This window comes from Mytilus trossulus, chromosome 4 (genome assembly GCF_036588685.1).
Source record: "Mytilus trossulus isolate FHL-02 chromosome 4, PNRI_Mtr1.1.1.hap1, whole genome shotgun sequence".
NCBI classification, from domain to species: Eukaryota; Metazoa; Mollusca; class Bivalvia; order Mytilida; family Mytilidae; genus Mytilus; species Mytilus trossulus.
Genome location: NC_086376.1, coordinates 11309537 through 11326250, shown reverse-complemented (window position 1 = coordinate 11326250; position 16714 = coordinate 11309537). Strand labels below are relative to the sequence as shown.

The 16714-nt window shown below is 32.6% G+C and overlaps 2 protein-coding genes and 1 long non-coding RNA gene across 3 annotated transcripts; 1 reads left to right on the top strand and 2 right to left on the bottom strand.

Annotated features, from left to right (window-relative positions):
* The first annotated feature begins 1324 nt into the window (after positions 1-1324).
* Positions 1325-5740, top strand: LOC134714667 (cytochrome P450 2C20-like). Its single transcript, XM_063576114.1, has 4 exons — positions 1325-1726; positions 2915-3436; positions 4675-5115; positions 5409-5740. The coding sequence occupies exons 1-4, from the start codon at positions 1384-1386 to the stop codon at positions 5588-5590; spliced, it is 1488 nt and encodes a 495-aa protein (XP_063432184.1). The 5' UTR covers positions 1325-1383; the 3' UTR covers positions 5591-5740.
* A 1950-nt stretch (positions 5741-7690) lies between these two features.
* On the bottom strand, positions 7691-10604 carry LOC134713730 (uncharacterized). The gene is made up of 2 exons (XR_010106369.1): positions 10568-10604; positions 7691-8233 (listed from the first exon to the last, which is right to left on the bottom strand). It is a non-coding gene; the product is annotated as an uncharacterized LOC134713730 (long non-coding RNA).
* A 1635-nt stretch (positions 10605-12239) lies between these two features.
* LOC134716423 (kin of IRRE-like protein 3) lies at positions 12240-14912 on the bottom strand. The gene is made up of 3 exons (XM_063579418.1): positions 14412-14912; positions 13716-14042; positions 12240-12412 (listed from the first exon to the last, which is right to left on the bottom strand). Exons 1-3 carry the CDS (start codon positions 14752-14754, stop codon positions 12240-12242), a joined length of 843 nt encoding a protein of 280 aa, XP_063435488.1. The 5' UTR covers positions 14755-14912.
* Between the last annotated feature and the right edge of the window lie 1802 nt (positions 14913-16714).

Sequence of the window (16714 nt, the reverse complement as noted above, 5' to 3'; positions counted from 1 at the left end):
CACATGGCCAGCGAAAGCTCTTTTTTGAGAGCCCAGGTGGTCGTGTGGTCTAGCGGGACGGCTGCAGTGCAGGCGATTTGGTGACACGATATCACAGTAGCATGGGTTCGAATCTCGGCGAGGAAAGAACCAAAAATTTACGAAAGTAAATTTACAGATCTAACATTGTTGGGTTGATGTTTAGACGAGTTGTATATACATTATGTACACAGCCATGTATCACCATCATTGATGGCGATCCGATGGATACATCTGTTGTAGGGTTGTTACTGACTCAGACGTACTTATGTATATATATATATATTAATTTGTAGGATCCTTTACTATAGATAATTTAGCTGATCTGTAACAATAACATCTTTATGCCTTATATATCATGTACTATAGAACGCCGCTAGATTAAAACTGACGTGGAAAGGTAACACATGGCCAGCGAAAGCTCTTTTTTTAGAGCCCAGGTGGTCGTGTGGTCTAGCGGGACGGCTGCAGTGCAGGTGATTTGGTGTCACGATATCACAGTAGCATGGGTTCGAATCCCGGCGAGGGAAGAACCAAAAATTTGCGAAAGAAAATTTACAGATCTAACATTGTTGGGTTGATGTTTAGACGAGTTGTATATATATATATACATAAAGTGCCTAGAAAATCATCTTAACGATGTTAGAGTAAATTTTATATTTTTACGTTTATAAATTCAATATTTTTTAAAATTTATACCATAATGAACCCTTGAACCAAATATTATATGAAAGTGTTGCAATTAGTTATTTGCATTTGCATTTAATTTAGACTGAGTGTTATCACATTTTGAAGTAAATTCTCGGGAAATATTGAACCCTTTGATATTTGTCCAGGTTTCTAAACGGAATAGGTGACAAAAGAGTACTAAATGCTAGAAAATGACATTTTTGTATTTCAATTCTAAAAAGGACCGAAGGGCACGGTGCGTTTTCAAAATCATTACACTCAGTACATATACATATATACGGAGTACCAAAAACCAAAAAAGTCTTGATCAGTATTCCTACACTATTAATGTTTATGGAATGACATATCTAAATAAAATACTACGAAGAATAGTTGAAAATAAATAAAAATATAAATTACGATTCTAAATAATTTTAACAAATTCTGAAACAGCTATACTGCGACGCACAACGAAAAGATAAGAAACCGGTTGTGCAAATGACCTATCAATATTTTAACTTATTTTAATCCTTAACTAATGCTCTTCCGACTTATAGTATCACTTTTAAATTCTTGATTTATTTAATTTCTCCTAAGTATATATATCATTAAGTGTACGGCGAATTTAATGTGTAAGTTTATTTATAGAACATGTGAAGTAGGTTAAAAAATTTATATAACCATGCTATTTAATTTATGGACACAATGATTGAATGGACATATTTAGAGCTGTTTATATTTATAACTGTGGGGTTATTTACATGGCTATGGATACGATCAAGAAGACCAAACAGTTATCCGCCAGGCCCAACGCCTCTTCCGCTGATAGGGAACTTTTATAACATCTCAGATGGAGATTTTCTTAAAGCAGTCCGAGATCTCAGGAAAAAACATGGCGATATATTTAGCATGTCTCTTGGAACCTATTGGGTTATTGTCGTCAATGGTGCAGATAATATTCGTGAATTGCTCAACTCTAGAGGAGAAAAGATGCTAGACAGACCACCAATTTATATATTGAAATTAAACGACAGTTATGGTAAGTTGTTCTTATAAAGAATGGAGGAAACATTTACCTAAGTATCGATCAATTAATCGATATGTAGTTTAAAAAGGACACGTATATATACGGGTATGTTATACATGTATATCAATATTAGTATATTGTGTACATCAGTTTATTGCGTATATATCAAGTATAATTATCAGTATATTGTGTGTGTTCTTTTAATAGCGAAATACTCAATACTTATGGTGCTTTTCTCTTTGCTCTTGACATAAAGTATATTTTAAGCCATATATAGTTTGCTTTGCAATCCGTGACTAAGAAATAACAAACATGACAGGTTTTTTTATGGACATGTATACAAATTTAGCTATAATTTATGACCGGACGGAAAACATGTCAATTATTTGAACTTTCATCTTTCGGACTTTTCATATTATGTATATCAATTGTCATTTGTAACTCAAACTTTTCCACATAATTATCTTTTGGTTTAAAATGAATGTTTTGTATAATCCGATGATGGTCTTCGTATCTACGTGTCAAAGAAAGTTCATAGCAGATTATCTTTAAAATGGACAATTATTGCTAAATCAGTAGATACGTGTATGTCTTTACTATTCTGTTATATACTTCTTAAAAATAATCAGAAAGGTTTTCTAAACGTAAACACTGGACTAAACATAGTAACATCGTTTATATTATTGTTGGGTCGTTTATTAGATTGTTAACCTTTATAACTACTTGAATCTTTATTTGATAGCCAGCAAATAATCTGATTTTACCTTAAATTCAAGCCCGTTTATAATATAGTCGTTCTTTCTAGATGTTTGTGCAATTTATATCCATACAAGAAAATGTCCATAATACACGGCTGCCCAACTCGCTTTAAAATTTTATATGTACAGTGGACCGTGAAATTTGGGTCAAAATCTAACATGGCAGTTAAATTAGAAAGATCAAATCATAGGAAACATGTGTACTAATGTGTACTTTTAACTTCACCAAAAACTAGCTTGAGCAAAAACTTTTACCTAAAGCGGGACAGACTAAGGAACGGACGGACGAATGAACGGTACGACAAACGAACGGACGCGCAGACCAGAAAGCATAATGTCACGCTACTTTCGTAGGTGGGACGTAAGATCAATAAAACTATATATGTATTTGTACCAATAACGGTTCCATTTTCACATTAATTTGACCAATTTGTGTTTTCAGGTATCCCGTCAGCAAGCGGAAGATTATGGAAAGAACATAGAACATTTGCTTTAAACAAATTAAAGACTTTTGGATTTGGTAAGCGTAATTTTGAATCCAGGATTTTGGAAGAAGTAGAGGTATTTTTAGATTCCCTGAAAGGATTCAAAGAAAAGCCTGTCGATTTAAGGGACATAATTAACATAAGTATATCCAATAATGTTATGTCAATTGTGATTGGACGAAGATTCGATTATGACGATCCTAAATTCAAATATTACATTGACCTCTTGGGTCATAATTTCAGAAATTTGGAAGTAGCAGGTGTGTTGGCATTCTTACCCGAGATTTTCACCAAAATACCAGGTGATCCGTTCGGAGCTCACAAGCTAGACGATCTTATTGCTAAAACTAGAGAGTTTTATATTAACGAAGTAAAAGAGCACAAGGAACATTTCGACGATAACAACATCAACGATTTTATTGATGCTTTTATCAAAGAAATGAGGGAAAGAAAAGACGAAGAGGACACCACTTTTACAGGTATTTAGATTTATTAAAAGCTGAAGTGATATATATAGTTTTACTTTTTATTATGCATTTTAGAGGGTTATTCGTTTTGAGAATTGAATGTATGCGACTTCATACTAAAAATTTGCACACCATCAACGTTTTTCCAAAGTATCAAATTACGATATGAAGAATTTAATTCTCTTAATTCATTTATGTGCTTCGAGCATGAAATTACGAGTTGTATTCAAATGCTCATTGGTTTTCGTATGCATTGTAGTGATGCTTGTCATATTTTTATTATTTTATAGAAAAGTACAACTTGATTTTGGAATGTCTTTTATTTGTTTTAAGGCGATCATAAAAGTACGGACTTTTATGAAACAAACATGTAACGACTTACCAACAAATCCGTTAAGAACAATGTTTATGGATATTTTTTTTTTTACAATTCATGGGTATATCAATAAAACCCAAAACAAACAAAATAACAAACAAACAAAAACCATTTTTTTAAAATAAAATAGACACAGTCCATTCAAACAAACCATTGAGTAAGAAAAATACGTTACATTTATCAAATATTCAATAGTAAAAAGGATATATTCAACGGTATTCTTTCATGTCTTTATGAAAGAAAGTATGAGGATTAAAGAGCAAAAAACAAAAAAATAGTTGAAGAAAGACCGCTAACTAACAAAAACAAAAACGGAGAGACAAACCAGAATCACATTAACATACCTTCTCACACCTTTCCCACATGAATCGGAAATGACTCCAGTGCATAAGAAGGTTAAGCAATACCTGATCCGCAAGTGAAACTCGTAGATATATTTAATGATCTTCAACTCATTTCAAATAGACTTTTAAACTTAAAGAGGGGCGAAAGATACCAGAGGAACAGTCAAACTTAGAGAAAGAAAATATACTGACAACGCCATGGCTAAAAAGAAAAAAAGACGAGCAGACAAATAATAATTCACATGAGACAAGTCAACACAGAAAACTAAAGACCAAGCAACACAAAACCGGCCTACCAAAAACTGGGAAAGATCTCAGGTGTTCCGGAAGGGTTAGCAGATCCTGCTTCATATGTGGCACCCGTCGTTTCAATCATGTTATTACAAACCCGGTAAATAGTATAATACGGTAGGTCACATGCTTGTCTCATTGACACTCACGCCACAACTTCCTATATTTATGTAAAATATGATTACCCCAATATTTTGAACATGCTTGACATGAACTAATGTGTCATTGATTTTCTACAGATAAGCAGCTGACTGCAGTTGTTGGAGACCTTTTCTCAACAGGAACAGAAACCACATCAACAACAATCATGTGGGCAATCCTATACCTCATTCGCAATAAATATATTCAAGATAAGATGCACCAGGAAATTGTAGACGTTGTCGGACATTCTCGTTTACCAAATATGGCAGACAAACCACACCTACCGTTCTGTGAGGCTGTTATACTTGAGTCATTACGATTAGGAAACATAGTTCCGTTTGCTATTCCATACTATGTAACTGAGGATTTCGAGTACAAAGGATATATGTTTCCGAAAGAAGCTATCATATTTCTAAGCATTGATTCTGCTTTATCAAGTGAGGAAACATTTCCAAACAGCGATGAATTTAATCCGGACCGTTTTATTGATGCAGATGGCAATCTACATAGTCAAGAGAAAATTCTAGCTTTCTCAGCAGGTAAAAAGAATACATTTCTTTTAATTAAAAGACTAACAATTTGCTGACACTACTTACAAACTTCCCTAATCAAAAGAAATAGTATACTGGAAAATGATTAATCACGTTATTTTTTCCCCTCAAAATGCTGACAAAATATTGCAAATAACCCTTCTATTTTATTCACCAATGAACGATAAGCTGGTATATTCCCATAAGTAAACTTTACTGACTTGAAAAATAGCTTGAATATTTGGAAATTTCATTGGTCGTTCTTCAACTAGAATTTATTTTTTAAATGTTTCTAATTGCAGGTAGGAGGGTTTGTCTTGGAGAATCTTTAGCCAGAATGGAGTTGTTTCTGTATTTGACGTCAATGGTGCAGAGATATGAGTTTCTTTCACCGGAAGGACAGGATCCACCCTCTACTAAAGGACACCTAGGTATAACTCGCACACCATTACCATATGACTGTAGAGCTATTCTACGTAGCTGACATTACACACAATTAAATGTAGCTCGGAACTGTAGAGATATGCTACATAACTGACGACAAGCATTGATTAGAAGGAGACAGAAACTCTGCAATTCTGATGCTTATATTTATCAATGCAATTTATCTTAATTATATTATAATTTATCTGAACATATGTGTAAACTGACTCCGCAGGCAGTTACTAGTTCTCCGAAAGAGAAAAGACGTGGATTTTAGGTAAAAGGAGTACCAGGGGGTGAAACTCCCCGTCCAAAAATTATAAAACTATAGGGGTCAAAATGTATCTTGTTACATCCGTTTTTGTATCATATAATTAATCTTTTTTGTTTCATTATATTACCGTAAAAAGTACTGCATTAGTCTCTCATAGCCGGCTGACAGACGAATTTTGTATCATTAAATGTGTGTCTATTTACTGTAGGTGACATGCTTATTATTTTAAATATCGAGACAAGTAGTGTGTGTGGTCAACGCTTCATAAAAATAACACAAATTTTCGATAACGCTTTAATAAAGCCCAAAGAGTGGAACTTAGTCACTATCTGTGAGTGCTAGTTCGACCTTTCTTGTTCCCCTAACATCCCACCGTATGACTAATTTCTTGAAATATAATCATTAATTTGTTTTGCTAATGTTATAAACGCAAAACCCCAGAATCAATAATTACACAAATTTAGTAATCTCTAGCCGTATGTACCATGTTTAGTTATGTGAACGTCTTTTCTTTTCGCAAGCATGAAGTACTCTAGGAATCAAATCGTCAGTTTTTTCCTGTTCAATTAACAGTCGAATGGAATTATCACATAACCTGCTCTCAATTATAAAGCCGAAATAAAGAAAACTTGATGTTTTACTTAATAAATTTCCCATACATCCAAAACTCATGTTTTGATTTCATATAGTAGCAAAACATTTGAAAATGCCTTGCAACCTTAATTTTATTTGAAAGAGAAATATACACACAAATTGTGAGGGGGGATCCCTGTGTGAGCTGTGAAGGCTCGTTAAATGATATTTACCTAGCAAGTTGAGAAATTCAATTAAGTTTGCGCACTGATAATGTTGAACAAGATCCATTTTCCTTATACTCGAAATAAATTATTGCAGAACCACAAGCCGGTTGATACATTGTGTAGTACAGAAGCTTCATGTCACCAATAATTACTATTTGAAGTATACATTACTCAATTCTTGATATGAAAATGCAAGAATGTTTTGTACGCCTGCTTGCCTAGTTTTTTCCAATTTTCTTCTTCTTTTTTTGTTATGTGTAGTTTTACGGTTCTGCTTAGGGAAAACACATTTGAAATCGTGTTCAATATATTTTTGTCTACTAGCCATCAGATGTAACGTAATTTCTTTTTACCAATATTACGTTAATCTTATAGTTATGGGAGAACCTTTTGTTCTTATAGTTTATTACAACTTGAGGCTTCATGAGATTATTTCCGATATTTAAAAAATATTCCTCCGTACATGAAACCCCGATATAAATAAATTCATCATTGATACGAGAACTGACATTTTATATTTGCAAATGGCGCGCGTTTCGTCTACAAAAGAATCAACAGCGACGCTCGAATAAAAAAAGTTAAAAAGGCCAAATAAAGTACAAATTTGAAGAGCTTTGAGGACCAAAAATTCCTAAAAGTTTTGCCAAAATAACAGCTAAGATAATCTATTCCTGAGATAGAAAAGCCGAAGTATTTAAAAAAAATTAACGTTTTGTAAACATGTAATTTATAATTATAACCATTAATTTATTATATTTTTTTATTATTATTCAAAGGCTCTAAGCATAAACAGACAGAAATTTCTTAAAGGTACACAAAATATAAGCCGGTCTGGGTTTTAAACGCTTAAATCAAGTGCTTGAGTTTTTGTTAATATGTCTTGATTGAGTTAAGCTATCCCAATTGATATTTTATATTGTGTCTTTCTTTGTTGTGAAATTATACTATTGTTTCAGGTAAGGATGAAGGTTGGTATTTATCAAAACGTTTCAACCCGATGCATATGTTTGAACCTGTCAAAAGTCAGACACCTAAAGTTCAGAGTTTGTCGTTTGTTGATGTCGTTCATTTGTGTATCTCGTTTCTATATATAGATTTGATTGTTGGATTTCCCCGTTTCAATGGTTTTACATGCATAAATCATTTTTCGGACCCTTTATAACTTGCTGTTTAGTGTGAGCCAAGGGTCTGTGTTGAAGGCCTGACCTATAATAATTTACTTTTACATATTGTGACTTGGATTAAGAGTCGACACTCATACCACATCTTCTTCTATCTATCTACTTGCTACTGTTTATACTATCATGGTTTATTATATACAATTTGGAAAGCGTACAGGTATGATCTGTATGTTGAAACGAAGAGCTCTAACATTGATACCCTTTCTTCACTGAGAGTACTAACATACATTTATATACATTGTAGTTCAGGTTGGATAGCCTAGGGCCTTCTTCACTGAGAGTACTGGCATACATTTATAGAGTTCAGGTTGATCATATCAATAAAATATCACTTTGTAAAACACAAATTTTAACCATGTCTTTACTGAGATTTTGTACTTGAAATGTCGGTAAGACAAGCATCTATGTACATGTAGCCATCAGAGGAGGATTCTTGGTATATTCCATCCCTAAAACGATACAAATAGTACTGTATTAATCATAATGGAGGAAAACACATTCCAAAGTAGCAAGATCATCACAAAGGGCATCATTGAACTATACAATATGCGTCTCGTAGAAAATTTTGGTGACGTTCAGAGGAATGTTAAAAGAAAGAGGATAAAACTTCCTCCGCTTAGGTTAGAATATTTTCCTTTGCATGATTTTCTACAATATTGTCAAGTGTATATTCACTTCAATTTCGCTTCTTCAGTACCAAATACCGGGTACATTGAAATTCGCTTCTTCAGTACCAAATACATTGATATAAATGTATTCCTTACAACATGGGTTATTTTATTATCGTGTTTGTTCTCGGTAAGAGTGTGTTAACTGACTTCATCATTTGAACTTTTTATGAAAAAAGTGTTATTTAACTTATGGTAAATAAAGATACCATTTCTAGAGACAGTCTTAGCTGATTTCATAAGATTTATCAAAGGAACTTTTTTTGGTGGAAGAAGATTTCAAGTCTTCTGAAGACCTATGGTGCCGACTTTACAACCGTTACAACCTCCGTAATTCGCGTCCGTTTCTGTGCATTACAATTTCATCACAACTCGATTCTTGACACCGAGTTTTACACATGATTAAGCGTCTGAATCTTTTTTTTTGTAAATTAGTATTGAAAAACAATCACTATCGCAAATATGTACTCTTTTATTTATGTAAATTGTTAGATTTAATCTTATCTACATGAACATTTGTTTACTTGTAACAGTACGAATGCGTAAATTTGGATCGGGTCGACTCGCCCTGTTTACATGTTTGCCCTTGGTCTGTTCGTCCTCAGTTCTTTCGACCATATAGTACGTTCGCCCTGTGTTCATTCTCTTCAATCTTATCAAGGACGTTTTATAATACGTCCTTGCATTTATTAAAAATATTAAAAATCGTTAAAAAAACCACCTGTAAAACACAATTTACTGAAAATCGTCTATTCCTTATTTTGTTCCCAAGGTAAAACAATCGTGTTCAGCCAATCAAATTCTGTGTTTCTCATGATCAAATTAATAATCCTGTCAAATTCTGTGTTTCTCATGATCAAATTAATAAGCCAATGAAAAACGTTTTCTCTGAAGATTATTATAACCTGCTAGATTTTGAACTTTGTTATTTTCATCTTGTAAAATTGTGAAAATGGCACTGCCGCAGGCGAATTTTCATCTGCAAAAAGTGTGCTTACACAGCTTAAGGATAAAAGCATGGCTGATTGACAAAATTCAATGATGCAGTACTACCATAAAGATAATACTGAATAGTAGTTTTTTCACTAATTTATTGACATAATACGTTATTTTTGTATTCAATTAAATCATGTACTTTTCTTTTTTTCATAAAGACCAACAAACAGATTGGGACCCCCTCCTTATTATGAGTGGTGTCTCTTAAATGAAGGACTGTCCCTTGAACAAGAGGTCATTTAACTGTTGAGAAAAAAGAAAGAAAATTTTAAGATTTTTAACTCAAAAGTCAAAAGTGTGAAAATTCATTATGTTTGGAACAACTTTTTTAAATGAGGGATTAAATTAATAAAGAAGATATCAGTTTAGAAACATCACAAAATTCTTTTGACATGTTTTGACCATTTAATACTTGATAGATGCATAGTTCTTTGGGAAAGTTTCATCAAATAATATGAATATAAAGGTGCTCATTTTTTACAGTGGGTTGTAATGTTCTTCAAATGAGGGTTACATTCTTGTTTGAAGAAAAAAAAACCGTCATAACGATAATGGAACAAAGCAGGCTGGGTTATTGGGCCTACTTTTAAGGTAATTCAAGTAACCTTTTATGCACCTTCTTCCACCTCAGAGCTATCAGCTCTTTGATTATATTTTGTTGTTTGAAAGATAAAAAATGAAATCAATTAATTCTAATACATAAGTTTTGCATTCACTTGTAAGAACTGTAACGTAAATTAATAGAAAAAACATTTATTTACAACTATACCTGAAGAAAATAAAGAAAACCGCTATCAGATATGATGATTTACAAAATACAGGAAATTAACAATGTCTGTGTCACATTTATATATATATAAATATAACGTATCTTTCTTACTACGGGTGAACATCGTACGTTTGAAAGCCTTTATAAAAGATGTAAGTGCAGGTATATTACACTTATAAGCAAATCGGACTATGAAACCAGTAAAAGTGTCCGAGGACATTTCCGTAATTTCAGCAATAATTTCAAATTTCAACAGACTTACTGTAGATATTGCTGATATACAACACTGAGAAATAGATATGAGCTCCAATGGATAGATAAGACGTATACTAATAGCAAAACATACTTACACTTCTAGTTCTAGGGTCTCTTTCTTCTTGACTGCAAAACAAAACACCCTTTGCATATTCTTGTTAGTTTACAAATAATTGCAACATTGTTTGATCTTCCCCAAAAACAAAATTACCAGAACATGTTAAAAAACATTACTATATAGAAGATTATATATAGGGTTGTGCAAAGCTAAAAGTTAACGGCACATCTGGCTTATCAACAGGTCGGATGTTGACTGTGTTGACTTTGTATCCTCTGAAAATTTGAATACGCTATGTTGAACAAGGATTATATGTTTCAATCGGAGATGGTACCAAGTTGTAAATATAAACTTTTAAAAAATGAAAAGAACCCACCACGTTTAAAGACACTGAATATTCATTGTTAATCATACCACATCTCCTTATTTTTATATGCTATATGATCTTCAAATAAGAATGTTTGTCCTTCACACGCATGGAATACTGTGTTTTCACCAAATAATCAATTCATGATAAATTGACTTTTCGTAGAAGAAAAACGGACGAATGTTAAAGCGTGAAATGAATTTAAAGAGTGCAAGAAAACAAACAACATATAACATATTTGGTCGGATACGTATTCACGAGTTAAAATTTTAACACATCTTTTAGACCAAAAACCTGAAAGATGTTTAACAAAATATTGATTAATTGTAAAACGTAAGAGTTACATATTTCTAATGCTAATGCGAAAAATTAGAAAATATGTGCAAACATTCCTGTAGCGCGACTTTACCCTAGAGTTGATGTGAATGCAGTCACATGACTTCAAATATTTCAATACTTTATGGGTTGATTTGAAATACATATATAAGTAAGCAATGCATGTGGTTGTTAAATTTGATAGATAGTGCTTCTATGTTTAATATTTGTTTGTTTTTGTTCTAATTGAGATTGTGACACAGTGATGACTACTGTACCCCTCTTTTGACAATTTTACCTATCATGTCTTTTATGTTCACGCATCGCTAAAAGTATAATGGAGTTTGGTGCTACTGTCACACAAGTAAGAGGTTTAGTGCTATAAAACCAGATTCAAACCACCATTTTCTACATTTGAAAATGCCTGTACCAAGTCAGGGATAATTTTATGACAGTTTTTGTCCATTCGTTTGATGTTTTTTATCATTTGATTTTGATATTTGATTAGGAACTTTCCTTTTTGAATTTTTCTCGGAATTCAGTATTTTTGTCATATTACTTTATATATATACACAAATAAACAGCCAGGTAATTATAATGAAAACATATGATTGCTATTTTGCATATCAATTATATTTCAAAACGTTATAAATGTCTTTTGGTCTCTGGTGGAAATATGTTTCATTGGCAAATATACCACAACTCCTTATTCTTATATAATGACTTAATGTCATTTGAATTTTAAAGACATGAAACAATAATATATATCAAAAATGTGCATCTAAAGAAAATATAGGAAAATACGTATGATAGGTTTTACTGATATTAGGATTTCTGTATCCTCTTATTTTATTGAAAACTTTTTTTCATTAATTTTTTGATTACACATCTGTAACTTATTTAAGTCCATCAAACGATTTCCATATCAATAAATCAAGTACTTTAAATACAAGTTGTTATGTGATCAGGATAAAGTGCTATATGACATTATTTTTTCAAAATCTCATCCATATCAATTTTTGAGATATTAATATTCTCTATTCATGATATTTCTATTTTTACCTGTAACTTTTTGCCGCATTTTCTTTACAAAAACAACACAGCATAGTACAACAATAAACAACGTTGAAGCTAATGTGGCACCCAAAACAGCACCAACTATAGTAACTGATTCTGTAGTTGGTTTCTGGAGCATCATTTCTAAAATTGAAATTAAAAAAAAAAATCAATCTTTTGCTTCTCAAGTTATGAATATATCGCTTTTAGATAGAATATAAAAACCGACTTTGCATTTGAATATGTTTCTTTCATTTCTTCACTTTTAAAAAAAGTATTGAAACAATGCCAGTAGTTTAAAAATATAAAAAACATCGCCCTTATGCATATTCCTGTTTAGTTTGGTTGGTTATGGTTGAATTGCTGATTATTTCTTTATTGCCGTCTCAAAAATCCAAAAGGTTGACTTCAATCCCATTAACACTGACATAATACATACAAAGAATAATAGGACCCCTTTAAAATCGAATTGAAATTCAATAACAGAATTAAGAGTGACAGGTGTGTGTCCATTTATAACTATATGTATTGGAATTTTGAAAAGATGTAAGCTGTCCTAGTGTGTGGATTACAAGATGCTTGTCATATATTTTTCTCAGTAGTTTTTTTCTCTGTGATTCCCTTCATACTATTTTATTTCATTAATTGGTGGCTTCAGTGTTAAATAAAATTGATATTAAGCGAGAACATGTTAATGCAATGAAAATGTGAACCTTGGTTTGTACTAGCCCGACACACTGAGCCGGAAGTTTTAAGGGCTACTTCACAAGGCTACTATAACCAGGATTCCAAACCGACCAGTTTTGCTCTTACTCCTTACTGCCACGTGTTCAGCGGAGAAGCAACAAATACCTATATTACCAAAATACCAAGTACTCAGCCGGTGTTTAAACCCACGACCCCACGCACTAAATAAACTCATCATAGAGACCAGTATTGAAATTTAGAATTTGCCCCAGACGAATCAAAGTTAAAAAGGCCAAAACTTAATACGAAGTTGAAGAGCATCGAGGACAAAAAAAATCCTAAAAGTTTTGCCAAATACAGCTAAGGTAATTTATTCCTAAGGTAGACATGCTTTATTTCAAAGTTTGACATTTAATTTTGAATTATGACCATATAAATGACAATTCATGTCACACAGAAGTGCTGACTACTGGGCTGGTGATACCCTCGGGGAATTCAAACTCCGCCAGCAGTTGCATCGAACAAGTGGTTATTGATAAAACTCATCATAGAAACTAAGCACTTGCATCAGACACGAGTTTCGTCTACAAAATACTCATCAGTGACGCTTTGAGGAAAACACTTTTCTAAAATTTTGCCAAATACAGCTAAGGTAATCTATGCCTGAGGTAGAAAAGCCTTAGTATCTAAAAAATTGAAAGTTTTGTAAAACTGTTAAAATTGAAAATAAAATTATTTTATTAATCATTAGATGTATTACCTTCTTTGACATTGATAATTTCTTTCGTTGATCCAAATGTATTTTCTATAACACATTGATAAATGCCTGTAGGATCATATGTATCTTTATAAATAGTAAGGTAGGCTGTATATCCAGAAATATTTACATGTATATTATCGTGTAATCGCAATGATACTTTTGTAAAGTAGATCGGTTGTGAGTACTTTGGTCCTGGCTTGATTTCCTTGTCGTTCACATACCATTTTAATTGTGAAGGAATTGGATGAGAGTAAAACATCACTTTCAAATTCATCTCAGTCCAAGTTGTCCGTGTGTACACAAGATGAGACGAAACAATTGCAGGACCTACGATAAAGTACAATAATTAGTTCATTTATAACCAAATTAAAAGTAAAAAAACCAATTAAAGCGCGGACAGATATGTAAGGATGTCTGCTGCTCTTGTTAGGGTCTCTTATATGGTTACCATTTTGTTACTTATCTCATTAAAACAGGAATTTAAGTGTTAACAACATATTATCTTTTAAGAAAAAATCTATGGTTTTTAAATTTTACATATGATGGTTTAATGACAAAAAGAACGTTTTATCTCGTACAAATGTTCTCCTACTTTCAAAGAATGTTATTGGTTAAATTTCATGAAAAAGAGTGTTTATTGGTCGAACTATCTTTATACACATATTTTGTATGCATATTTTTAAAATAAATACTAACCATTAACTATCAGTGTTGTCGTCTTTTTGATGGAAGGATTTCCAGGAATATCCCAAATACAAATATACTGACCTATATCCATACTACTACAAAATGGTATAGATAATACATGACGTGTATTATTGTACACTATTCCCTTTAACTTACGAATAAACTTTGATTTAAAAGAATGTATCCACGATCGTGGTCTCGCACCTGGTACATTATTGCTACATTCCAAATCGATGCTAGGTTCAGAGTTACAATATGTATATTTTTCAAGTTTCATGCAGTCTCCGTCTTGACACGTTTGTATTTCCTTTCCTAGTGAAACTACAACACAAAAAGCTACCAGTATCTTCATAGCCGAAGATATGGGAGAAAACCAGTGTTTTAACTTGAAAGTATATCTATACCAACTAGTCGAGTAAATATATCTGAACTGAATATCAAGATTTTCATTGCATACACATGCAAAGTTTTATATTTAAAAGAAGAGTAAAATCCAAAACAGGATATGAATGTAATGGGATATTTCAATAGTTAAGGAACAAAAATATTTATAGTTATAAGTATAATTGGTAACCAGTCAAGAGAGAAAATAAAAGCAACACATCCTTTAGTTAATCAACGGAAAAGAAAGTTATTGTCAACTTAAAAACGCTTCAAGCGATATACTTTTAAAGTAATTTTGCTTCTGTATATGATAAAAACAATTTTATTTTTAAAAGTAATTTAGATACTAAAGGAACAACCTTGTCAATGAAGTTTCATGTCAGTCACGCAGTTTCACATAATAATAACAATTTTATTTGCATCTTAAGTTGTAGCTTTATTTTATATACCTTTTAAATTTATTTTGCCATGAAACAGATCCATGAAAGATATCTCTTCAATGTCGAATACATTTATAGGGAAGACAAAATAAATACTTAACAAATTCTGCGGCTGATATCACGCTATTAGATTCTCGCCATAATCGAAAAAATATTAATAACTCTCTATCATAGACCGAACTTATCAAGTATCAATACTCATAACATGGTAGTTTTTCATGTGTCTGTTCGTGGGAATTGACAACGAAAACGGATATCTCGTATTTCTGAGAAAGTTTTACTCTCTGGCATAGATCACCAAAAATAAAAATCAATTAATAATAAAAAAAAATCATGCATCGTAATACCAAACACTTATATACCAAATATTTAAAATGGTGAGACGAGATATATGAACAAGTGACTAATAAATACAAAAAATGCATTTAAAATTGTATCAACAGGTCGAATTAAAACCAAAGTACGATATAAGAATACTCGCAGTTACTGCGCAGTTACTGAAACTTATCTCGTCTTATTCTGTTAGCTTGAAGCGTTCTTCTATCTTGTCTTCTTCTGTTAGTTTGTATGGTTCTAACATCTCGTCTTCTTCAGTTGGCCCGTATCGTTCTATCCATCTGTCTTCTTCTGATGTCTTGTATTGTTTCATCATATCGTTTCCTTCTGTCGGCTTGTATAGTTCTAACATATTGTCTTCTTCTGTTGGCTTGTATCGTTCTTTCCTCTGGTCTTTTTCTGTTGGCTTGTATCGTTCTTTCCTCTGGTCTTTTTCTGTTGGCTTGTATCGTTCTATACTCTCGTCTTCTTCTGTCGGCTTGTATCGTTTTTTGTATCGTTCTATACTCTCGTCTTCTTCTGTCGGCTTGTATCGTTATTTGCTCTGGTCTTTTTCTGTTGGCTTGTATCGTTCTTTACTCTCGTCTTCTTATGTCGGCTTGTATCGTTCTTTCCTCTGGTCTTTTTATGTTGGCTTGTGTCGTTCTTTCCTCTGGTCTTTTTCTGTTGGCTTGTATCGTTCTATACTCTCGTCTTCTTCTGTCGGCTTGTATCGTTTTTTGTATCGTTCTATACTCTCGTCTTCTTCTGTCGGCTTGTATCGTTTTTTGCTCTGGTCTTTTTCTGTTGGCTTGTATAGTTCTTTCCTCTGGTCTTTATCTGTTGGCTTGTATCGTTCTTTACTCTCGTCTTCTTATGTCGGCTTGTATCGTTCTTTCCTCTGGTCTTCTTCTGTTGGCTTGTATCGTTCTATACTCTGGTCTTCTTCTGTTGGCTTGTATCGTTTTATACTCTCGTCTTCTTCTGTTGGCTTGTCTCGTTCTTTCCTCTGGTCTTCTTCTGTTGGCTTGTATCGTTCTATACTCTCGTCTTCTTCTGTTGTCTTGTATCGTTTTTTTCCTTTTTCCTCTGGTCTTCTTCTGTTAGCTTGTATCGTTCTATACTCTCCTCTTCTTCTGTTGGTTTGTTTCGTTCTTTCCTCTGGTCTTCTAT

Bases quoted from the DNA above. Each gene is read 5' to 3' on its own strand.
- LOC134714667 (XM_063576114.1), top strand. From the start codon at position 1,384: ATGGACACAATGATTGAATGGACATATTTAGAGCTGTTTATATTTATA. The intron at 3,437-4,674 runs GTATTTAGATTT...GATTTTCTACAG, and splicing joins AGAGGACACCACTTTTACAG to ATAAGCAGCTGACTGCAGTT. The intron at 5,116-5,408 runs GTAAAAAGAATA...TTCTAATTGCAG, and splicing joins AATTCTAGCTTTCTCAGCAG to GTAGGAGGGTTTGTCTTGGA.
- LOC134716423 (XM_063579418.1), bottom strand. From the start codon at position 14,754: ATGAAGATACTGGTAGCTTTTTGTGTTGTAGTTTCACTAGGAAAGGAA. The intron at 14,043-14,411 runs GTTAGTATTTAT...ACTTTATCGTAG, and splicing joins GACAACACTGATAGTTAATG to GTCCTGCAATTGTTTCGTCT. The intron at 12,413-13,715 runs GTAATACATCTA...TTTCAATTTTAG, and splicing joins AATTATCAATGTCAAAGAAG to AAATGATGCTCCAGAAACCA.